This window comes from Triturus cristatus, chromosome 10 (assembly GCF_964204655.1).
Source record: "Triturus cristatus chromosome 10, aTriCri1.1, whole genome shotgun sequence".
Classification (NCBI taxonomy): domain Eukaryota; kingdom Metazoa; phylum Chordata; class Amphibia; order Caudata; family Salamandridae; genus Triturus; species Triturus cristatus.
The window spans coordinates 152,401,399-152,426,722 of NC_140593.1; the positions used below are offsets into that span (position 1 = coordinate 152,401,399).

Genomic DNA, 25,324 nt, shown 5'->3' on the forward strand with positions numbered 1-25,324 from the left:
GTTCAGCCCATACTACGGATTTACTCCAGGATCTGCCCACACACTCCAGACTCAGCAGCCCACACTGTGGATTCAGCACATACTACGGACTTACTCAGGGTTCGGCCCACACTCCAGACTCATCAGCCCAGACTCACTGCGGATTCAACACAGACTCACTTCGGATTCAGCCCACACTCCAGACTCACTTCAGAATCAGCCCACACTCCAGACTCACTACGGATTCAGCCCACACTCCAGACTCACTTCGGATGCAGCCCATACTTCAGACTCACTGCGGATTCAGCCCCCACTCCAGACTCACTTCGGATTCAGCCCACACTTAGACTCACTTTGGATTCACCCCACACTTCAGACTCACTGCGGATTCAGCCCACACTCCAGACTCACTTCGGATTCAGCCCATACTCCAGACTCACTTCGGATTCAGCCCACACTTCAGACTCACTGCGGATTCAGCCCACACTCCAGACTCTCTGCGGATTCAGCCCACACTCCAGACTCACTGCAGATTCAGCCCGCCCTTTAGGTTTACTCCAGCCGCAGGATGCCGGAGCCAGGGAAGGCACCAGAGCCCCTTCACTATTCCATTGGGATCTTGTCCATCTCTGTAGGTAGGACCCAGACTGCTTCGTTCAAATAGCGCTAAAATCCGATTGAGGCAGGCAAGCGCTTTGTGAATGGAGAGTCATGGGTTCTCTTTAGATGAGGTGTTGGGGAATCATATTAGTGTTGAGTTGCTTTCTGAGGCCTAAGAGAATGGTTTAGGATGGGTTACGGGTGCCGGTAGAGCTGGCGAGAGTCAGTGACATGCTATCTTCACAACTCAGTGTGACTGACTGTTTCAGCTCTACCGGCCTTCGGAGGCAGAAGCGTCTCGGGAAGTCTTGGGTCCCCTATAGCTCAGCTCATGTCTGAATACAGCCATGTAGGCCGCTTTTCCACAGTTCCTCACCTGTAACCGATCAATATTTAATATTGGAATAATGAGGTGAACAGGTGTTTCCTGGGTTAACGGGCGTGCTGCCGAGATCTAAAAGGAACAGGTGTGTTTGTGTCACTGATGTCTTTGGTGTGTATCCGGCTCCTCCCAAGATTGGAGAGAGGCTGGGGTGAGTGAAAGTTATCATTTCATGTCTGTCTCTGTTGTGTTTCCAAATTCCCTCCTAAAGAGGGACCCTGGCGGGCGTGTGTTTTATTTATCGCTGCATAATGGCTGTCTTTGCTGTTCTTCCAGGCTCCCTCCTGCTGTCAGTGACGTCATACAGCTCCTCCAGAGCCACGCCCTCATCCCCAGCACAATCCCTGGGGGTCCTGCTGGTCATATTGACAGCTCTGCTGGGATATACAGGTGAGATCACATGCGTGGGGTTCAGGGGAATTGGGGAGGGAGGCACACGGCTGAGACTTTGTGCGACATAGTGCCTAAATACATAACGATTGCTTCAATGCGCTTATGACAACTCGATATGGGAATGTAGTGCTTGAAACTGATGCTAGGTGGAGATGCCCAGAGAGGAAGTCTTCCCTCGCCCACCCTGTAGGAGGGCCTCGGGGTCATGAGTGAGAAGAGACCCTTTCTTACGGAAAATGCTAGGAAAGTAAACATGTCGAAAAACCTGCGGCCTGTTCTGTGGGTTAATGGCGGGCAAAACAAGTGCAGTCTAGGAACTAATAAAGCCTGACCCCGTCTCTGGCTGAGATTTTACAGAAAAAATTTCGGGGGGACTGAATCTTTAAGCAATAGGCAGAGTGGAGCTGATTTCGGGGGGGAGGGGGGGCTGAATCTTTAAGCAATAGGCAGAGTAGAGCTGCAGGGGACTTAGAAGGGGTGAAACAACAACAAGGCCTCATTAACATGCAAATGGTCTTTTAAAGACCTGTGAAGTGCTCGGGCGGGTCTGTGTGTGTGCCCGGGAAGCTGTCTCATCCCGGGCTGCCACACACGACGGGGGGGGGGGCTGAAGCCCTTTGAGTCCATAGGGTGTTGCACACCTGATTCCAGCATGCACACGGGGAGACAAACGAGACAGAAGATGTGCACGCGGGGATTGGATGCTTTACTGGTGGCGTGATACACTGGGGACTTTTTTTTTCGCCGCCAGTAAAGGCAGTCCCCGCGTCCACATCTTCTGTCCGTCCTATGACGGGCCGCGCTTGTTGACAATCTGACCTCTATTCCTCAGAGAGCGGGCATCCCGACAGACCGACGGTGACGCTTCCCTCGGCGCCTCGTCGCAAACTTGCGACACAGGCGCACGTTTAAAATAGCCCCCTTCTAAGGTGGGGCCAGAGACCAAACCTACCATCGAGTTGTCTCCCCTGTCCTGTCACTGTGCCGAGTGCTCACCATTGTGCCCAAGTGTCTGAAGTGAGAATGCATCTTCCGATCTCTCTTTGAGAGAGCGCTGATAGAGTGAAATTCAATTTATAGTGAATTTTCTTTTTCTGATGTGCCAATCTGCCCGTTCACTTCCATTGCCTGTCACGCTTGTTCCGGAGGAACGCGGCCCCGTGCTACTCGAAACCAAGGTGACATTTCCTTCCCGCTCCCCAGAATTAATAACAGGCCTCGTATTCATGTGATCTTTGCTCCACTGTCTACTTCTGTATTGTTAAAGCTACACGTGGTTTTAATTGGTGTCGGTACCGTATGTGTGTAACTGGGCAGTGTGGTCAGCCTTCCATTAAGCTTGTCACCGCAGGAATCCATGTCTCTAGACCTGGGCTCTTCTTACTTTGAAGTTACTCCAGCTGGTTCAAAGGAAGAAACCCAAGACTACATGTGAGAAGGTAGCCTGATATATATGCTGTCCACTAGTTCTAGTGGGCACCTTGTATCAGTCCAAACAACCCCTTATGGTGATAGGTTAAAGACAACCTTTATTGAAAGCTATCCTAGTGGTAGCTATGGAGTGCAGCCTTCAGGCTAAGTCTTGAAGGAATGTAAAGCAGCTTGTTTTACCTGTCTATAATCTCTTGAATGATCAAATGAAAAGACAACCACGCCAGGTATATATTCAAAATATGTATTTAGAATAAAACACACCCTTTAGTCTCTTTATGAGACTGGAGTTCGAAGTACTTAGTTTACAACTCAGTAATTATCAGTAATAGCACAAATACACGTTTGGGCCCTAGGGGCGCACCAAACCATATACCAAAAAAGTGGTATAAGAACCACGACTGGAATAGACACTAGGCTTATAGCCTCTACAATCGCTGGGACCCCAAGGAACCACCCAAGGTAGTGACACAGGGGACCCACGGGGACTGTATGCAGTTTGTAAACACAACCGCGGGTTCCCGTTATCTTCTATGGGCAATGTCGCGGTTGGAAATTTAAAGATTAGGGACACTTCTAATCGAGTCAGGACCAAACCCTTTTGTACTTAAGAAGTTCTAGGGCTAGCACCCACGAGAGCACTGGAGTACTCGCGTTACGTCACCCAGGAAAACCGGGTGCATAGGTGTCTTTTGGTGTCGGGTCGCGTTGTCGATTTCAATGGGAGCCTGCAAAGAACTGCTGCTGCCGTGAAGAGGAAAAGTGTCCGCAGAGATCCAAGGCCGGATCTAGGATGGAAGGAACCTGAAAGCAGAGGGGACAGAGTCTGGGTCACTTGCCAGTGACTTAGGGCAGGATGGACCAATGCCCACAGATGTCGGGTGCTTCAGGTGAGTTGATGGGTGTCTTGACTCTTCAGCCACGAGGTCCAGGAGGTGTTGACGAAGTCCACAAGCCGGGTTCAATCTGTCCCACAAAGTCTGTCGAGTACTGCGGTGTTGGCGACCAGAAGGTCTGAGGGACTCACCCAGCAAGGGTAAGTCAGGGCACATCTGGAGCAACCAGGAAAGCCTAAGCAGAAATGGAGTTGCCTTCGTGGGGACCTGCTAGCCAACGGGCTAGTGATCGCGAAGGAGCCTTGAGCGGTCGCACTTGAAGCTGGCCCACGGATCACTCGTGGAGTGGAGGCCAACAATCTTCGGTGCAGAAGGTGAGCCAGGCTGGGGCTACTCAGAGCCTAAAGCACAACTTCAAGGAGGACCAGGAAGATAGTGTTGCTGCAAAAGTTCACGGTGTCCTGGGGTCACGGTTCCACGTCACCCACGATATCCACGGGCCTCGGCTTTGCTGTGGACTCAGGGTAGCCTCGGGGAAGTCTGGAAATCCACCTCTGGTGATGCAAAGACACCGGCATCCGGCGGGAGCTTCAGCGATGCAGACCAGTCAGATGTTTCTTTGGTGCCTGCCAAGCAGGGAAGTCACTCCTTGACCCCAAGGGAGATTTCTTCAGTCTTCTAGTCAGGATAGAACGTCGAAGGTCCAGGATATCTGTAGCAGAGTTTCGTCCAGGGTAATCTAAAGTCCTAGGGGCTGGATTCCTATACTTATAGTAAGTTGAGGGGATGGACTAACTCTAAGGCCCCACCTATGGGTGGGCCTGGAAAGAGGGGTGGTTACACCCATTTACTTTGTCCAGTTTCACGCCAGATCAGGGGCAGGTAGCCCCTGCAACCGGTTTGAACTGGGCTATGCACAGGGACAGCAAACGTGCCCCCAGTGCAGGACTTCCAAGCACCAGAGAGTGCTCCCACCCAGCCCCAATACACATCTGCCTGTCTGGGGAGGTGGTCACACCTCCCTTCGACAGAAAACCTATTGTCCAGGCCTCCCCTGCCGGAGTTTCAGTCAGCAGCAGGAGGCCAGACCCGTGTCTGTGGCAGAGGCATCCAATTGTGATGCCCGGGCTCAGCAAAGTCCTACCGGGTTTAGCCAGTGTGAACATGTCTCTCCCTCTAGAAGGGTGGAATGCTACCCCCGCCGCCAGAACTGGCTGGGGGTGGGGTAGTATTCCAAAGCGTTTGTCACCAAACACAACATGTTTTGATGCAACCATTCCAAAGTTAGCATTTACCGCGAGGTTATAATGCACTTAAGAATATATAGTATGGCTGTATCACAGAACAGCCATAATGAAGTATTTCTGAAAGCTGCAGAGGGGCTCAGCTCATGCTTGGGCACCCTCTCACATAAAACCAAGCACTCTGCCTTCAGGATTGTCAAGGCCTGCCATAGGAGGGGCTTATAGGTTTATATGTGTCTGTATATATGTGTGGATATAGGTAGCCTATACCACTGTAAGGGTGCAAGCACACCCTTACCCAGGCTGCAGTAGCAGACCTGTGGTGCCATTTTGGAGTGCTTCCCAGGGGTGGCATAATATATGTTGCAGTCCCTGGGAGGCCTCTGAGGTACCTATGCCCTAGGTACATAGTATACCATATACTAGGGGCTTATAAGGCACTCCAGAATCCAATTAGATATGTACCTAATGTACATGGAAACTATTTTAGAGAGGAAGCAGCTAGGCTGTGGTCCTGATTAGCAGGGCCACAGCCAGACTAAGGTAGAAAACCAGTGAAACACCAGCAAAAAGTGTGAAGCAGATCCTACTCTCCTACACTACAATTGAGGTTCTGAAATTTGTCGTTTCTCGATCGTACCCAGACTCCATCTTGTGTTTTCCGCCATCTTAGGTTGCCCTCACTCAGGCAGCTGGTAAACAAGATGTTTTTGTCATTTCTGCCCTTGCGTGTCAGGTAGCTTTTCGTCCCGTGTTTATTAACTAGTGTCAGGGTCTGGCCGAATACACTAATTCATGTCTGAGCCGGATAATCCCCGCCCGAACTATCTGTTAGCTCACACCATTCTTTCCTCCCGCTTATCTTATCTACTGCCCTTCGCTACACATCTCATGCATTCTCGGGTCTCACGACTGTCCTTCTAGAACATACAACCATGTTTTCTTTCCTTGTAAACTGTATCATGTGGATTCTCTTTGCAATTTGCTTAAAGGGGCCAGCAACAAACATCACCTGGAACACAAGTCAGTTTTTAGCTTAAACCATTGTTGGTAACATTTGTCGATGTCTCAAATTCTATATGTGTTTGGGTTATCCATTGTATCCATTGTATTTCACTGTATAAAAGCTTGTGCGCCACGGAGGTCAGGAGCAGTCTCTTGTGAACCCATCCCTGTGTGACTTCACAGACAACTGTACTAGCTGCAGCTAATAAAACTCGATCTTTTACGCCAGACGGAGTGTCCAGTGTCTCTGTATTGCAAGACAGGAGAACTAGAGAATTTCAGGCGTACTCTGCGCCGCTTGGCCCTTAAAGGTCAGGTTCCTCAAATGGCGACCACGAAGGGACGGCTTCAGTGGTAGCGGTGCAGCCAGAGGATCGTGAGGGGCCCCACAAGGAAAATCCGGAGGAGGCGCCCCACGTGATTGACCCCTGTATGTTGGAAGTGGACCGAAGGATTTTGCGGCGTGGCTTCTCCTTTCAGACGGCTGCTGTGACTGCTGCCCTGACTGCCGTCCTGCCTTGGCCCCAGTTTTTGTGAAGATTTGGTAGAGCGAGACGATAGACGGACTTCCGGTTGGCGTAAGAGGATACTTAGTTAAGTATTTGATTGGTGGGTCGCTCCCACAAATTTTGCTTTTTGGGTCTTTTGAGTTTCCTTTTTGTATTTCAATTGTTGCAATAATTGAAGCCAAGGGTGAGTACGTTTGTGCTGTTTTGTTAAGAATTGACACCCCCCCCCCCTTTTTTTGAAGTTTGTAGAACAGTCCAGAGAAATAACGATGCCTGGTCTAAGTAAGTTTCGTCGATTTTGTTGCTTAGGTTGTACTAGGAACTCCCAGCTCGAGGACTCTTGTCCGATTCCTCCGGTTGGAACTCCCACTTATGAGCTCTATTCAAAACATGGTATTGGCCCCATTACTTTTAACAAAACATGGGTCCGATATACCAGAAGAGATGGTGTTTTGCAGTGGCCACAAAATGGCAGTTTTGAGTCCAATATATTAGACAATTTAGAAACCACTTGGTTTAGAAGAAAAGCCCGGCCGGCAATGTTTGACTCGTTCCGCCTTTGGCGAAAGGAAGCCAAACAGAAAGAAATGAAACAAGCAAGAAGAGATCAAAAAGATACAAATATGTCGATTTTACAGGCTGCCCAGCAGTTAAGAAATAACGAAGTAGACTCTGCTAGGGAGGTATCAGAAAGACAACATCGCCTGGCAGTAGATAGATGCTATCCGGTGTTGCCTACTTTCCCTTCAGAGAAGAGTAAAGATATAGAGGAAGACCCTTTAATGTCTTGTTTGTTGAATTCTCCTCCACCCTATGTGCAAACTCCTAATGCACCTCCTATGGCTCAGCCAGCAGCTGCTCAGCGACCAGCTCAGCCAAATAATACTTCTCTTCCTCCTCAGCCTTTGTTTTCTCCTTCTCCTGTTATTCCATCTCCTTTAAATTACTCTCTATCCCCTGTTCTGGTGAGAAACTCTCCAGGTACACCGAGGAGACTCACAAATGCTGTCACAAGTTTCTTTTCTCCCTTAATTGGAGCCCTGAATCTGTCTCCGTCTTCTTCTAGACGACAATCTCGTTGTCAGCTTCCTCTTACGGAAGAAAAAGCAGTATTAGGTTCCCTCGCCCGTAAATGGATTGAGAAAGGTCCAATATATAGTGCACGGGATATTTTGAGCACCTTTTGTCAATGGACAGAGCCCATTCAAAGATATGTTTTTGACATAATGTGCGACACTCTCATTAAGGGTTGGGACGATATGGAATTAGACACGGCTCCTATGGAACTGATGAAGCTCCAAGCCGATTTTGATAAAGGTTTTATAGTAGGAGCAGACGTTGAGAAAGCGGTGATTATGCTGATTGAATTTAGGACTTAATTTCTCTCTCTAAAACTCCCCGAAACTGATCTTATTGACAAAACTAAACATTATCCAATGCGTGAAGTTCCCCCAGTATGGAGAGAGGCAGTAGGTGGTTCTCAGCCGGTAGCTGCTCATTTCCAGCGTATATGGGTACATGAACCTTGGAAAAGAGCCGAAGTTTTAGCCCTTAAACAAACACTTCCAGACCCACGTAAAAATCCTGCTGGCTATTATAAGGAGCTATCCCAGACAGTTGAGGCTTGCGTTATGAACTTAGCTGACATTGATATGTTATTTGGGAATGTTGTTCCACAAGCAATATGGGCGAAAATTTGTAGGGAAGAACATGCTGCCGAATTAGGTGGTGTTTGGGCAGCTATTAGAGCTGCTGACACAGCATAAGTTGGCGGCGCAAAGCCTGACAATCTGATTACAGCACTTCCTGGTAGAATCATTGATTTAATGAAGACTCTTATGCCTGCAGTACGAGTAAATTGGGATAAGTTAACCGCCTGTAAGCAAAAGAAAGACGAGAGTGTCTCCGATTTCTTCACTCATTTTGAGGAGACCTTTCTGGATCATAGTGGTCAGGATATGAGCACGGAAGGTGGACAACGCTTATTTGTGGACAAGTTCGTATTTAACTTGCTTCCCGAATTATCGAATAAATTAAAAAGTTCCGAGAGTGCATGGGCTGTTTCTTCTACTGCTAAAATATTGGCTACAGCACAATATTATGAAAACAGAGACAAGGAAGAGAAAGATAAGCAGGAGAAGAAAAATAAAGATTTAAAAACAAAGGTTCTTTTACAGCAGGCTTATCCTCCACGTCCTGCTCAGCACCAGTCTTCTCAGCCCCCACAGTTTCAGAAAGTGTTTCAGAAGCCCGAACATTATGTACCCCGATCTATGCTAGGTCCAAACCAATGTGCTTACTGTAAGGAAGAGGGACACTTTAAGAGTAATTGTCCAGTTTTGCTCCAACGTAATAATGGAGTGTTTGTCCCACGAGGCCGTGGTAATTTCCAGTCAGTCTCCAGGGGTAGAGGTAGAGGTTCGTCCCTCCAAGAGAAGCGTTCCTTTCCCTCTCTTAACGCTGTGAAATCTTTTGACCAACAGAGAGTCCAGTCTACACAATATTATAGTGACTATTATGTTGAAGGTGGCGACGAAAGTTTCCAAAATGAATAGGCCAGCCATAGACAAAGTAAGGGAGTAGTATCAATTCCAGTAGATCAGAATGGTCCTTATGTCACTGTCAATGCAATGAGTATTTCAGAGCCATTTCTTTTAGATACTGGTGCAATGAGAAGTTCTATTATTCATTCTAAACTCCCTGGGGCACCTTTGTCTGGCTTAATAAACACGTCTGTAGGATTTTCCGGCGCCCCAGTTCGTAACCCAGTCTCTTGCCCTTTACCTGTTTCGATTGGTCCATATGACCTGGAAGCATCACTTATCCTTACAACTGGTTGTGGTGAGAATCTATTGGGTTTGGATCTGTTGAAAAGTTACATGTCACGTTACACTGCTCCCCTTCTGGTGTGTATCTTACACTAGGTAAGAAACTAACATCGTCAATGCATTTGTCTAGAGATAAGTTTCCACCTGAATTACTATCTCTTCCTGAAAGTCTTTGGGCTACGGGTGCGAATGATGTGGGTCGTCTTGCGATTCCACCATATGTTGTCACTCTCAAGCCTAATGTTAAACTGCCACGTATAGCTCAGTATAAGATTTCCAATGAAGGTGAAAAAGCATTATTGGCTATTGTTCAAGATTTGGTCCAGAAGGGTGTGGTGGAAGAAACGAGAGGAAATGTGTGTAACAGCCCTATTCTTACGATTCTTAAGCGAAATGATCCTTCTCAACCACCAGTCTATAGATTTGTGATTGATCTTCAAGAGGTGAACAAAATTGTTTCACCACAGTTCCCTGTTGTCCCAGACATTACAGCCTTACTGATGATGATACCAGCTTCAGCAGCTTGGTTCACCGTGATTGACTTAAAGAACGCTTTCTTCAGCATTCCTATTGCTAAAGAGAGCAGAGATATTTTTGGATTTTGTTTAGGAGGCCGAAGCTTCCGATTCAAGAGAGCACCACAAGGCTATTGTGAAAGTCCATCCATTTATAGTCAAGCTCTTAAGTCACAGCTTGATACATTCCCTTTGCCTCCCGGAGCCACTCTTATTCAGTATGTGGATGATTTGTTGATTGCGACTGATTCAAAGGATGTGTGTAAAGATGTGACTGTGGCATTGTTGCGGCATTTGTCTGATCTCAATCATAAGGTATCACCTTCTAAATTACAGTACGTGTGCCAAGAAGTTACATACTTAGGTCATCTCTTATCAAAGGAGGGAATGCGACTGACCCCCGAACGCATTGAAGCAATTACGCACATGTCGGTACCATCGACCCAGAGAGAAGTACGTGCTTTCTTGGGCATTACTTCCTACTGCAGACAATGGATACCTAATTTCTCTTTATTAGCCAAACCTTTATTAGCACTTACACAGAAAGACACGCCCCATCCACTCCCATGGACTGATGAATGTCAGAAGAGTTTTTCTGACTTACGATCAGCCCTGTGTTCTGCTCCTGTGTTAGGTACCCCTGATTACAGTAAATGTTTCACGCTCTATGTCCATGAGAGAGAAGGTTGTGCATTGTTAGTTTTGACACAACAATTTGGAGACAAACAGAGGCCATGTGCCTACTTTTCTGCTACGTTAGACCCGGTAGCTAAAGCGTTACCTAGTTGTCTCAGAGCTACGGCGGCGACAGCAATCTCTATTCGTCAATCAGCTGGAGTAGTATTGGACCACACTCTCACTGTCATGGTACCACATGCTGTGGACACTTTATTGAATAGAACTAAAACACAACATCTCACGAGGGCTCGGTTGTCTGGTTACGAGTTGACTCTCTTGGTAAGCCACATACGTATAAAGCAATGTAACACCTTGAATCCAGCTACTTTGTTACCACTCCCAGATGAAAGAGATCCTCGGGATCATCATGATTGCTTTCTTCGCACAGAAGAAGAAACAAAAGGAAGAATAGATTTAAAGGATACTGCGCTCGAGGATCCGGATGGAACCTTGTGGGTTGACGGTTCCTGTTTCAAATTACCCAATGGCGAGACTACCTCAGCTTATGCAGTCACCACATTACATACAGTAGTGGAGACAGCATGTATCAGATACAATTCAGCCCAGGCTGCAGAATTGATAGCCTTGACTAGAGCATGTGTGCTGTCGAAAGGGAAAAGAGTGAATGTTTACACAGACAGCCAATATGCCTTTGGCGTGGCACACAGTTTTGGTCGTTTATGGAAGGAAAGAGGATTCTTTACTTCCCATGGAACGAAGATTCAGCATGGCCAGTTGGTCACCGATCTTCTTGACTCTCTCACATTACCTACCCAAATTGCCATCATCAAGTGTAGTGCACATAAAAGAGTCACAGATGACATTGGTCGCGGGAATGCTTTCGCAGACGAGGTAGCGAAAAACACAGCTAGGAACATCACAAGTCACATGTACGTTGCAGGCCCTGCAAATCAGATCCCAGAAAGAGGAATGTGTGAGGACACAATTGAGAGCGTAAGAACGATTCAGGAAGAGGCTACAGAGAAAGAATTGAGTAAGTGGAAAGAAAGTACGGGAATGTTGGATTCGAATGGATGTTGGACAGAATTGTCAGAGCATCAACGATGGATGTTGCCAGATGCATATGTATTACCTGTAGTGACTATGGCTCATGGACCAGCTCACATTAGTGCTAAAGGCATATGCAAACTTCTGGCTCCAGTTTGGCAAAATGAAGGAATTCCAAAATGTGCAGACAATGTGGTAAAACATTGCATTATATGCTTAATGCATAACCCAGGGAAGGGTACTCCAACTTCTGCAGGCCATTTCTCTCCCCCTACGTACCCCTTTGAAGTATTACAGATTGATTATATACACATGGATCGATGCAACAATCTCAAGTATGTTCTGGTGGTAGTATGTGCATTCTCTAGATGGATAGAGGCTTACCCCTTAAAAGATAACACAGCTGTATCAACTGCTAAAGTATTACTGAAAGAGTTTTTTCCTAGATTCGGTTTGCCGCGAATTGTCTGGAGTGACAATGGAAGTGAATTTGTAGGCAAAATCATGCAGAAAGTATGTACGGGTCTTGGTATTAGACAAAAATTCCATGCGGCAAACCATCCACAATCAGCGGGTTTGGTAGAGTGCTACAATGGCATTCTCAAACTGAAATTGGCAAAGATTCAGGCCAGCACAGGTCTTGCCTGGCCTGACGCTTTACCATTGGCATTACTATCCACCAGAACTACTGTACACTCTCGTATGGGACTTAGTCCATATGAAGTGATATTCGGACGCCCCGCCAATATTTGGGGAGTTCCTCGTCCTAGGAAGTACTCAGACATACCGTACCCTATGCTTATTGATTACCTTCATGACTTGACTGCTAAATTAAGTATTCTTCGCCAACAGGTTCAAAGTGCTCTGCCAGAGGCCTCAACAGACCCAGGTCACTCTATCAAACCGGGAGACCGGGTCTGCACCAAGAACTTTCAACGAAAGAAAAATCTTGATCCTCGCTGGTCACCTCCTCGCCAGGTTCTACTGGCTACGCGAACAGCAGTAAGGATAGAAGGCAAGAAAAACTGGGTCCACGCCGTGCATTGCAAAAAGGTACCCTTGCCCTTGCCTTTTGACCAGTGGGTCCGCGGTGGCATAAGTGAGTCTGAAGGAGACAAGACTCCCCGGTTCGTACCATTTAGTAACGCACGGCTGGAAGACACCCAGACTGAGGAAGAAAGTGATGACACTCTTCGAAGAACCATTCCATTACATCTACAAGTGAACACTACTCATCCGGAAATAATCTTTCAGGACCAAACGATTCCAACAAAGAAACGATACAACCTGAGGACCAGGCCTGAAGCAAAGACTTGAACATTTGTTATTTTTGCCACCAATGAACTATTTTTCCTTTTTAGATAGTATTTGTGCCATCTGTCCCCATCGCAGGCTCTCGGTAGGAGTCTTGGACTGAACCTGGTTTATGGTCAAGATCCGCTAGGTTCAGGATTATCAAATAGCCAAGTGATTGAGGAAGATTGCTGCGAGCGACAAATTTTTCTAGCCAGGATGGATGGTACATCACGTCAGGTAGATAGGAGACAGAATATGCAAACCAAATATTGTAAATCATTACGTAGTCGTTTTGGCGTAACCTTGTGTGTGTTGCTGATTCTATGTGTTTTATTAGCATGTATAGGTTGGATTGTCCATGTGTTACAACTAAAAACTGTTCCTTTATCTACTTCTGTACCTTCTCGTCCCACTAAAATTCAACACAAGATAAGTGCCCTTTCCGCACATGAACAAATAAGAAGGATGGAGTATCAAAATAATTTGTTTATCCAGCTGTTACACCAACACCAGTTAGTTGTCAACATATCTGACTGTTGGGAATGTGGACTCATGCCTCACACTGCCCATAAAGGGATGCCCTATTTAGTATTGCCTTTCTCATATGAAGGTTCAGCATGGGCTTACCTGACCATGTTTTCGGCTGCGTACCACAACAGACTTCGATATCCGATAGGTACATTTGAGAATGGAATGGATTTTAGCCACGGTACTTTGATAAAGGGTATAGTGACCATGGCTAAAATTCTAAGGAAGAGTAAGATTCCTTTGGATGAAAAGAAAGCCTACGAAGGTTGGAATGTAACTCATTACATTTCCAGTCTTAATAACAAGACCAAACAAGAGAAGTCTTCCCCAGCATGGACTGTACCCCACCAAGGCAACTTTTGCCTCCGAATCAATAGCAAGGAGAATGACACTCAACAAAACTGTTCCCAGATATATGTATTCACGCCTCAAAATAACCCTCCATTGATCCCATCACAAGGAACCTATTTTGTCTGCTATGACAAAGCATATACATGGCTCCCCTCTGACTTTTTCGGGAACATGTTACATAGCATTCTTGCTTCCCCCAACGTATACTGCACCCTCAGACTCGGGGTGGGCGGAATTTGCGTAATCGCGTTACGCAAATCTCAGCGAAACGGTAAAAAATCTCCGCGAACACGCAGAAATTCCGCGAACACGCGGAATTGCTTGTTCGCGATGCTTTTTTCCTGTTCACAATCGCTGTTTGCGTGCTCGGGGAGAAATATCTCGCGAACACGCATTTTGAGAACGCGAACAAGCAAAAATTTCACGAAGACGCAGAAAGCGTAATTTTGGGCAATTTCGCGTTCTCCGCAGAACGCAAAATTACCCAAATTCCGCAAATTCCGCGAACGGAACGGAATTTACCGCCCAGGCCTACCTCAGACCATCACAGACACAGATATGGTAGAGGCGTATTTGATGCCAAAGACACAGCTGGCCAGGAGGGAGGAGATTTCTTCAAAGGATTCATTCCCTTCTGGGGACCAATGATTAACAGCGGAAACATTAGGCGATTAGTTCGCGTGGTTGAGACAACCATCGATGTTACTGCAGGTGCCTTAAGTAACATCACTGCAGAACTCCGAGCGGACCGTCTCATGACGTTACAAAACAGAATTGCGCTAGATGTGATCCTAGCAGACCGAGGAGGAGTCTGTAAATTAATTGGATCAAGCTGCTGTATATACATTCCTGATGACGCCCCGACTGTATATTAGGCCATCTCAAAATGACATACCATCTCCGCATCGATCCATCAGGACGAAGGAGATTGGTCCCTCATGGGATGGTTATGGAGATTATTATCTACCTGGGGATGGAAGATACTAACATTCCTTGGAGCAATTCTGGCCATCATATTCTCTTGTTGCTTGTGCATACACTGTGGTCCTGCTATCTGAGGTCTGTTCGCTACCTTATGTGTATCAAAGCCTGTAACCCAACAAACAGAGAATATTAAGATGATGGTCCAGCAACAGTTAAACGACCTTATGGCAATTGATATCGACTCCGACTCAGACTAACATGAGCCCAGTCATTGTGTTATTGCCTGAGTAATGGCTAAAGGAGGGTCTGAGGTTCTGAAATTTGTCGTTTCTCGATCGTACCCAGACTCCATCTTGTGTTTTCCGCCATCTTAGGTTGCCCTCACTCAGGCAGCTGTTAAACAAGATGTTTTTGTCATTTCTGCCCTTGCGTGTCAGGTAGCTTTTCGTCCCGTGTTTATTAACTAGTGTCAGGGTCTGGCCGAATACACTAATTCATGTCTGAGCCGGATAATCCCCGCCCGAACTATCTGTTAGCTCACACCATTCTTTCCTCCCGCTTATCTTATCTACTGCCCTTCGCTACACATCTCATGCATTCTCTGGTCTCACGACTGTCCTTCTAGAACATACAACCATGTTTTCTTTCCTTGTAAACTGTATCATGTGGATTTCTTTGCAATTTGCTTAAAGGGGCCAGCAACAAACATCACCTGGAACCCGAGTCAGTTTTTAGCTTAAACCATTGTTGGTAACATTTGTCGATGTCTCAAATTCTATATGTGTTTGGGTTATCCATTGTATCCATTGTATTTCACTGTATAAAAGTTTGTGCGCCACGGAGGTCAGGAGCAGTCTCTTGTGAACCCATCCCTGTGTGACTTCACGGACAACTGTACTAGCTGCAGCTAATAAAACTCTATCTTTTACGCCAGACGGAGTGTCCAGTGTCTCTGTATTGCAAGTCAGGAGAACTTGAGGATTTCAGGCGTACTCTGCGCCGCTTGGCCCTTAAAGGTTAGGTTCCTCACAATTCCCAGAACACAAAGGGTAATACATTAAAAGTCCAGCACTGAAAAAAGGTGACAATGCTTCCTTTCCTCTCTCATCTTCATGCAATAACCCCTTGTGGTTTTATAGGACAGAAGGCACTTACGTAGACAAATTTTAAACAATGGATTTGACTGTTCTAGCGACCATGTCGCCACACACTATGAGATTGATTGAGTTTTAAGTCAACAGCCTTAAGCATACTGGGACTTGTAATTTTAGTTTGTAAACATAGGCCCGCATGTGGAAAAAGGAGACTGTCTGATGAGTACAGTCTTAACATGGGTCACTCTTGCAACGACGCTGTTTCCAAACCTCCAAATCATTGCTTTCTAGTGTGCTAGTCCACTTACTTCAACGGAAGCAACACAAGCTCATAAACCCCAGAATGCATTTGTTTAATCACTCTGTGTTCTTGCACAGTGGAAGGCCCATCACAAAGATCGACAGGCCATCTTTCACTGGCTTACTGCTGTATTTGGAAGTTAACCTGGTACAAACAAGATTACATATTTTTACAGACAGTGTTATCATGTGTAAACATGTCAAAGTAATAAACTAATACTATCATAAAATGTTCTACAGTATGCCGCATAATTTCTACATAATTTTTTCACCCTTCCACATAATTTGGTCCTCCCCAGGCACATAATACTAGTCGCCCTGGATATTGCCTGGTACTGGTTATTTGAATTCTCTGGTGTCAAGTAATCCATTCCAAACATTTACTCAATTTTCTCTGTGGTAGATTAATTAGAGGGAGTCGTGACCATTAGTGAGGAATGTGAGTTCATGTAATGGTTGGTGGGGTACGTGGATAGGCGAGAGGAGATCACATATTGCTAGGTTGCAGGGGTATAGTTTCAAAGAAGGAGGTTGTAATACATGAGGGGGGGTGATGGCAAATGCAATAATGGTGAGTTGCAGAGAACCAAGATTTAAAAACGGAGGATCTGATTATAATCGTACAATGGGGTTCAGAATGATGTCAAACGTATTACTGTAAGTCTCATAACGGGTTGCATCTATATTGCGGAATGTCAATTAATGTGCCATGAAGTATGTGTACTGCTCACTACACTAACCCTGGACTGCACCACACTGTGCCCTGTTACGCATTACCAAGGTTGGTAGTTGAATATAATGTAAAGGAGGGTGATCTAGGACAGTTAGACAAAATTTTACTCTAATTGCCAAAGGGATACTCGTCAGTTGGTTTTACCTAATCTAAACAGACTGGAACCTGGTCACTCACTTAACAAGCATTAAAAATGCAATAGGTCTCGCCTTTCATTAAGTTAAAGCCATTTGCTTTGCTACACAATACCATTAGCAAAGCAAATGGCTTTAACTTAATCAAAGGCGAGAACTATTGCATTTTCAATGCTTGTTACTTAAATGTATGTATCCCATCTCTCAGTCTCTGTCTCCTCTCACCCAATCTCTTTAATTCCTCTAATTTTCCCTCCATTCAGATTTCTTTCTCTTTAAATCCATCTTTCCTATACTAACTTCTTCCTTCCATACATTTCACTCTCTTTCCAATCTCTACCTTGTCATCTACTTGGGTCTCCAATTTTCTTCCTTCCTTTATTTACTTCTCCCTTCTTCTCTCCTGCAGGAGTCCGGAGGAGCCGTGGTCCAGTCCCCTTGTTTGTGTCCTTCTGCCTGATGGTCTCAGCGCTATGGTGCTCTAAGGGAGTGATCCATATCATGGACGGTCAGGGGGTCATCAGTGGGTCCCTTGATCTTCATAATGCCATGGTCCCGGGTCTTGCAGCCTTCATCCTGGGACTGATCATCATCAGTCTGGTGGCCATCCTTCAGAAGGAGGCTGCCCTCGCCATGATGGCGTTGGCCATCTTGCTCTACTCTGCCCATGAAACCGCCACATACTATGACAGTAGCTTTGGTGCCTCGGCTGTGGCATCTAACCACCTCATCGTCTGTCTCGTTGGGGCATACTGTGGTGGAGGGAGGCTCCTTCATATACTTACTGGGAAGATGGTCATCCTCCCTGGTACAGACCTGGCTACAACTAAAGCCATCACCCATGGCTCACCCATGGCCTCCAGCAGCAACGACCTGGTCATCATTGGGCTGACCTTGAATATGGTGTCCGCCAGCGTCTTTGGATGCAGGGTCCTGGGAGTGACCACCAGTCTCTTTGTGGGGCAGGTGCATTGGCTATGGATGGTGGGGCTCTTCCAGATTGGGGTCTACATCCTGTCGTTTCGATCCTTGGATACCCTGGCGGCCATCTTCTTTGGCTTCATCTCCATCCTACGGTTCGCTGAAAGGTATTCCTTGCTCTACCGGTTCTGGCAGGCAACTGAACCCATTTTCCCTGTCCCATTACTGGCGGTCTTTTTGCTTCTATTTATGGTCTTGGCTGTATTCATGGCTGGTAGGAACCTAGTGGATGGGCTGTATCTGCTGTTTTTTGTGACCTACTCCATCGCTTTGGCTTTGCGTCCCACTGGTTTCTTCCAAGGTGGACCCCAAGGAGTGAATGTGGCTATTTACGTCACTTCAGCACTTATGACACTCATTAAACTTTACAACATGAAAGCGGCCACCAATTCCAACAGGGTAGGGGATTGTTAAGAGACTGTTCACACCTATTAGCATGTTCAAGTTACGTCAAGAAAAAGACCTGCATGTTCCTTACCTCGGCTATTCTAAGTATGCTGATGGAGAGGTGCTTGGCCACGCAGGCAGCATTTTGGCCGCCTTTGCAATCACCATGTCTGTGGACCCAACAGATGCACGTGCCACTGTCGTCCTACCGTGGGTGGTGGTAGCTGGAGGGCTTCTAAAATTTGTCTGTGGCTCTGTGGCCTTCTCGCGTGGTAAGACCCTTGAGAGCAGCACCTTTATTCTTTATGGAATTATGTGGGACATCTGGGGTCTCACCAGGTATGGTGAGGGGCTTCCACGTGGCGGATGCACTTGTTTTGCAGTGACGGGAATAAATACCCGATCACAGTTGATTGGAAAACAAACTATCAGCGTTGCCTATACATGGCTACTATCTGGGTTAGTAAATGTCGTAAATCTGGAATAGGATATAGTGTATACACGGCTAATGTGTGCCAGGTAGCCCCTTCATTGCTCAAAGGACCAGCTCTGATACTCTGAACTAGATGCAGTAGATATCCACCAAACCACGGTTGGTGTTTTTGATATTTGTTTTGATATTCCAGTGATACTTCCACGTCATGGTAGGGATTATACTTAGCAAATAATGCAGCAGCTCTTTATGAATGAAAGCTCTCCGTATAGGGATCCACAGCATCAAACTCCACTGATGAGTGAAACATTTGAAAGAGCATGCAGCATGAGTATTTACAGTGACATTTACCCCAACTCCTGTGTTAGGAAAACCCTTAGCCAAGAGGTGTCGAGTAAGAGGTGGGGTGAAATTTACTCCTGTTGGGATAGATTTCTGCACCACTGCCAGATTCAAAACATAACCTTTAAAACTGAAATTAATATGTAGTTACCTTTAATTACTCAAGTGCCTGACAAACCCACAGGAGAGAGGGAGCACCAGCGTGAACTGATGGAAGAGACCAATATTACGAGAGATGTCTCCATCATTAGTAAGAATTGGCAAAAACTTAATTGCTTAAAGATAGGGTCCTCTGTATGAGCACCAATGATATGTCCTGTGGATTTCTGCTGCAGAATATGGCCTGAGAAAGGATTCTCTGGACCTTCTGATACTAAAACCTTAGTGCACCAACATAAGACAGCGAACCCGGCCCACAACCCATTGAGCATTACTTGAGAAAGGTTCATTGGTTTGAGAAACCCTCCCTTCTCTTTGGCTAAATAAACTAATCTTAGAACCAAACCGGCCCTTTCAGAAGCCATTTAGTTGGTTTTCCTCACACCGACATACATTATTAGAACAACTGAAGCAGTGTACAATAACGAGACAGCTGTTGGAACAGTGTCTTTGCCACAGTGGCCGTATTGTCCTCAGGCAGATAAGGCTGTCGAAGGACTTGATTAGCCTTCTTCGCATTCTTCAACAAGGAAAGGTGTTTACAGCTAGAGCTGAAGTTCCGCTCTAACCAACAATGCCTTAATGCAGTTCATGTACAGTTATACACCAATAAAACACTATTACAATATGGCGATCATAAAGTATGTCAGCTGGTGTGGTGTCACCTGGGCAGTGCACGTGTCCACTTTAGTTTGGAGGAATTAAAGCTGAGGCTATGATGGCTACTTCATTATAGGGAAATAAGTGTTGAGACATTAGGTGACTATGCATTCACAGTTTGGGCCTCTGATGGTAGACCAGTAGGTCATGGATTGGTATACAGTAGATAAACATAGTTCTAAGATGCTGACCATTTCACCTGTGATGGTCATGTGATCTGTGAGTAGGCCTATACCTGTTTAACACCTACAATCACTGTGTGGTATTTAACTAACCAATTTGATGACAATAGGGTTATTATTTGGCGAGTATGTGCAAGCTGACACACAAGAGAGAAGTAAGTGTAATGGTAAGTGGGCTGTTAGCATGAGCATGCCATCAGCGGACTCAGGGAAGTAGTATGGTGACAGGTTTCATTTACCTGGTAAGCCTTCATCTTTAATATGTTTGGCTATAATGAATTTGAGGGTCTCATGTTAACGCTTTTGTGTAGTTGAGTCATCTTTTTAGGGTAAAATTGCTTTCTGGTTGAGGCTGGGTTGACAGTATGTAGAGCCACTGCTACTTGGGGGCAGTGGGACCATGACAAGGCGCACGTGCTAAACCTGATGTATTAATACCCAATATATAAATAAGTATTTACATCAAGATTTGTGGTGTGTGAAGGCACCATTGGGTTCAGAGAACTGAGGGAATACTTCTGGTCCTCCTTGTTTCAGTAGGTGGGTCGCGTCATTACTTTATTTACATTGAATCTTTGATTCAAGTATGTGAGGAAGTGATGTTTGGGTTATGGGTCGACTGTCTGTGTAATCCCTGCTTCTCATGAAGCTGTAATAGGATAAGAGCAATTCTTTTGAGTGCAGGGAAGGTACATATTTGAAGTGGGGGCAGAGTGCTGATCATAATTCCCATATATAGAGGTATTTATAGCATGACAGTCAATAGTATCTGTGAGCCATTAACTCATATAAGCAGATAAGGTTTGTTGCAAAATGTGGCTGTTTTTTCTTTAGACAAGTTGGAAGAACACGGTTCTAGCTTTTTAGAAAATTCCTGGATCAGGTTAGTGGAAAATATTGGTAATAATCTGCTGCCTGCTTTGTAAGTATTTAGTTCACTATAGGTAAAATGGCATGACACAGGTTATGGCAGTATATGATGCACTGGTGATGGTTTCTGGTGGCACTCCTTCATGGCTTTATTTGGTAATTGCATTGTCTCCTTTCCCTTACGTACTGAGGGCCTTATTTATGAAGGCCTGCATCACTTTTGCGCTGCCGTTGCGTCACTTTTAGTGAGGCAGCGGCTGCGTAAATAATGCGCTATGTTGCGCCATATTTAAAAAAGTGACGCATCTAGTCAGATGCGTCACTTCCCCCGCAAGAAAGGGTCGTAGGAGTGGCGCAGTGAAATCTATGAGATTTTCCTGTGCCACTTCTAGGACGCCAATGCATCAAAACCTTACGCCTGCCTCATGGCAGGCGTAAGCATGACGCAGGCCCTTTCACATGGGGCTTGCCCCATGTGAAAGGGCCTGCGTAAGGGAAAATGTTTGTTGTACTCTTGAGAAGTAATGTTTTCTTGTTTCAAAAATCTGATTTATTGTCCCTTATATCCTTTCACCTTCCTTAAGGTCCCCTTTGGTATCTCCCTTCAATTCCCCCTGCCCTGGTTCTATTCTTAGAATGCTGCTTTTTCTCACAAGAGACTTGTAAATTGAGAGCTAATTGTTGGTGATCTAGTAAGGAATAAACATGATTGTCCATTCCATGAGATTCCTGTTGTCATTTCTGGATTCCTGACACCACATCTGAACCACTGAAGAACTGAGTCACACTTTTTCTCATCATTACAACTTCATTATTCGCCTACTTGCTAGTCATAGCCTAAGGCCTGGGTGCCTCACTCAAGGCTTCTCTCACTCACAACCTTTGGCTCACCAATCACCAGGAGACTTGTGCCTTTTCCAGGCTGAACACCTCACCTTGTACATTTTATCTCATAGCCTTTGAGGCATCTGCTTTACATGAGCTCCGGTTACATTACACAAAGGCAGGTTCGTTTTTAGGCACGAGGTGATAGAGATGATAGAGGGCCCGATTACGACTTTTGGTGCAGCAAGAGTGGGCGGTATGCCACAGACATGCTCCTGCTGTGCCATTGCCATGGTTGACCACCGCCAGATTATGAGTTTCCTCCTGTTTGGCAGGCTGTTTTTTAAAGTTCCCAGAAGTGGTGCCTCTAAACATGGGCACCGCAATGGGAACTTCACAAACAAATCCTGCATGGCATGAACTGAAAAGTCCATGCCGTGCAGGAACTGGGGTGCATGCACACTGGGGAACACATGTTGTGCCCCACTGCTTGAATCCCCATGCACATGGGGAACAGGGGTCCCTGTAGGGCCTTCTTTTTTCAGGACCACTAGCCTTTTCATGGAGTAAAGACCACCATTGCTCCTGAAACTAGTAATATGCATGGTGGTGCCGCAGTGGCACCACCTGCATATTACATAGCCCTAACCGCCGTGCCACTGCCAGGGAACCGCGGTTCCCTGGCGGCTGCGGCGGTGCAATGGAGGTCCACATGCCGAAGTCGTAATATGACGGTCGGACCGCTGCGCCACCATGAGTCTGGCAGTCCTCAGACCAACAGACTCGAAATCCGGACCTAACTGATTGACCAAGGATCGCAGGTTATTGAGCCAATGCCAAGACTGGAACCTGGTTTGCCATATCCAGAGTCGGCAGCTCTGGTGGTAATGCCACATCCTCTCAAATAATTGCATTGTCCATGCTAGGTAAACTGTGCCATGTTTTTGCACATGGTGACACACAATGTTAATTACTGGAGTCTCTGTATAAACCAAGGTGTTCTCCCTTCTGGGTGCATGCCCTTTATGGACCCAAGGATGCTGCTCTGTAGGACCGGGGAGGTGGAGGGCCGAGGTCATTATGAACTGTCCCAAACAGACGCTCACCCCTATGAGGTGTTTACTTTCAGTAACTTGTAGGATGTCCTGAATTCTGAAACAAACGCGATGAGTGGAGCCCCCTGCAGGGCTCGGGACGGGTGCTGCCTGTAGGATTCACCCAATGTCTCCCAAGTCCCCAGACGAGAGAGAACCTCCTATTTGGCTATGCAGGTTGGGATGAATTCCCATAAGTCCACACCCTCCACCTCCCAGTCTGCTCCCCCCACCTGCATCTGTGCTAAGACATGACAGGACCCGAAGAGACGTTTTGCAACAATTTTACTGTTTAAGTCAGTGCTGCGAAGCCTTAGTGAACGTGCGCTTAAGAAATAGCATATTATAATTGATGCGATAATTCACCATTTCCTTACTTGTGTGCTGAACATTTAACCACAGCAATCTTTTTGGGCATTTGTAATGCATTCAATAAATCCTTCACATTTTTACTATTCCGGATTGGGGATCCTGAAGAAGTCAATTATCCTTGTTACATCCACAACTGACCAAAATCATGCAACATCGAAAAACCTTATTGACTATCAGTGAATTTGGTTACTCTCAGATTTTTGCCAATTTTACATACTTTTGTCAAAGCAATTAGTTCAGAAATGTGAGCAGAATTTACCCCTTTTAGACAGGATGCTTCAAGAACTATAGACACTGTACATACTGCATAAGCAGCACTCAATACACCTTTTTCATCTCTCAGACAGGATCCATCCACAAACATCACACTATCTGATTCTTCTAGTGGTGTATCTTTTATGTCAGGCCTTGATTTTGTGCATAATTCTGTCACACCCAAACAATCATGATCTGCTTCATCCTTCACTTCTTCACAATTTGAACTTGGCAACAATGTTGCTGGAATCAATGTTGTACACCTTGTCACCATCACATTTTCAGCACCCAAAATCACTCTCTCATATCTAGTCAGACGACTACACGTCATATGTTGAGTTCGTGATCTTGTTAAAAGAATCTCAACTGAGTGTGGCACATATACCTTCACTCAATGTCCCATAACAATTGCTTCACTCTGCTCAAGGCTCACACAAGTAGCAGCCACTGCTTTCAAACAGTCTGGTAATGCTGCAGCCACTGAATCCAAAGTAGAAAAATATGCTACTGGACGACGTGCCATTCCATGTTTTTGTGTTAGGACCGAAAGTGCACATCTATCTCTGTCACAGCATAATAATGCCAAATATTTGTGTAATCTGGCATTCTCAATGCAGGTGCTTGACAAAGACTATTGCGTAATTCAATAAAAGCTTTCATACTCTCCTCATCCAACTCAATAGGATCAACCACATCCTTATGTGTCAACCTCTGTAAAGGTTTTGCCATCAGTGAAAACCCACTGATCCATTGTCTGCAGTATCCAACCATTCCCAAAAACATTCAAACTTCCTTTTGAGTTCTAGGAGAACTCATTTACAAAATCACATTTATTCAGTCTTGCGTTACTTTTCTAACTCGTTTCTCAATTTTGAGTCCCAAATATTGTACTTCTTTTTGACAAAACTGTAATTTTGCTGCTGCACTTTATGCCCACCTTCTGCCAAATGATTCAGTAAGGCAATAGTATCTGTCACACAGGCCTCTCTTGTTTTTGATGCCACCAGTAGGTCATCAATGTACTACACTAACACTGAATTTTCTTGCATGATCAATGACTCCAAACACTTTTTCAAGATCTGATTAAAAATCAAAGGGCTCTCTGTATACTGCATGCCAAGACACGGTCTCCGAACCGGAAAGCAAATAAATATTGGCTATCCGGATGTAAAGGTATCGGGAAAAATGCTTGATCAAGATCAATCACTGTGTACCATTCTTCATCACAAGGAATTTGATAAAGAATCACTGCTGGGTTTGGCACTATTGGACAACAGGGTACTACAAACTTAATAATTTTCCTCAGATCTTGTACTTTCTTTATTTTCCACTTGGTTTCTTAATCCCCATAATAGGTGAATTACAAGGACTACTTAGTATTTCTAATCTAGAATTCTATTTCTTCGTTGATATCATCCTTTTGTTTTCCAATCCTATCACAGATAACTTCTGGAAACAATGGATGAAATTGCATTCCTGGATCATCTTCATTGATGACCATGACTAGTTCAGCAGCAGAAGGATTCAATATTATCTTCAAGAGACTTTGGTCTCCTGTATGGGCGAAGTATAGTTTTGCTTCTGCTGATCTACTCTTGAAGGACACTTTGGTGCAGAAATGTCCAATCAGACTTATCCTGTGTCCATCGAACGTCACTGCTTGGATATCAGCTGGGAGCAATGATATGTGATCTGTTGATCAAGTTGCCACCATAATGTCTCTAGCTATTATACTGGTGATCTTGATTCAGTTAGGAATGTCAACTCTGCCTCCATCAGTTAGAGTACGCATCTGGGAGGTTTTAAATTCTCATTGTCATTGTTTTCATCTGGTCTAATCATCAATACTCGATTAGTGTTTTCTTTCTCCCTTCTTGCATTAATTTCACAGATTTCTTCTTCAGATATTTGGGCAACCTTAGTATTGCCCTGTTTTGCTTCTCTGCATACCTTTGCAAAGTGGCCCCGTCGATGACAGGCCCTTCACTCCTTGTTC

The 25,324-nt window shown here is 45.5% G+C and overlaps 1 protein-coding gene across 1 annotated transcript; it reads left to right on the forward strand.

Moving 5' to 3' along the window:
* Positions 1 to 547: 547 nt before the first annotated feature.
* Positions 548 to 24,835, forward strand: LOC146789085 (uncharacterized). Its single transcript, XM_085631025.1, is given in 5 exon segments — positions 548 to 614; positions 1,238 to 1,351; positions 17,178 to 18,135; positions 18,137 to 18,480; positions 24,684 to 24,835. Coding segments are annotated over 5 exon segments (1,635 nt in total).
* The last annotated feature ends 489 nt before the right edge of the window (positions 24,836 to 25,324 follow it).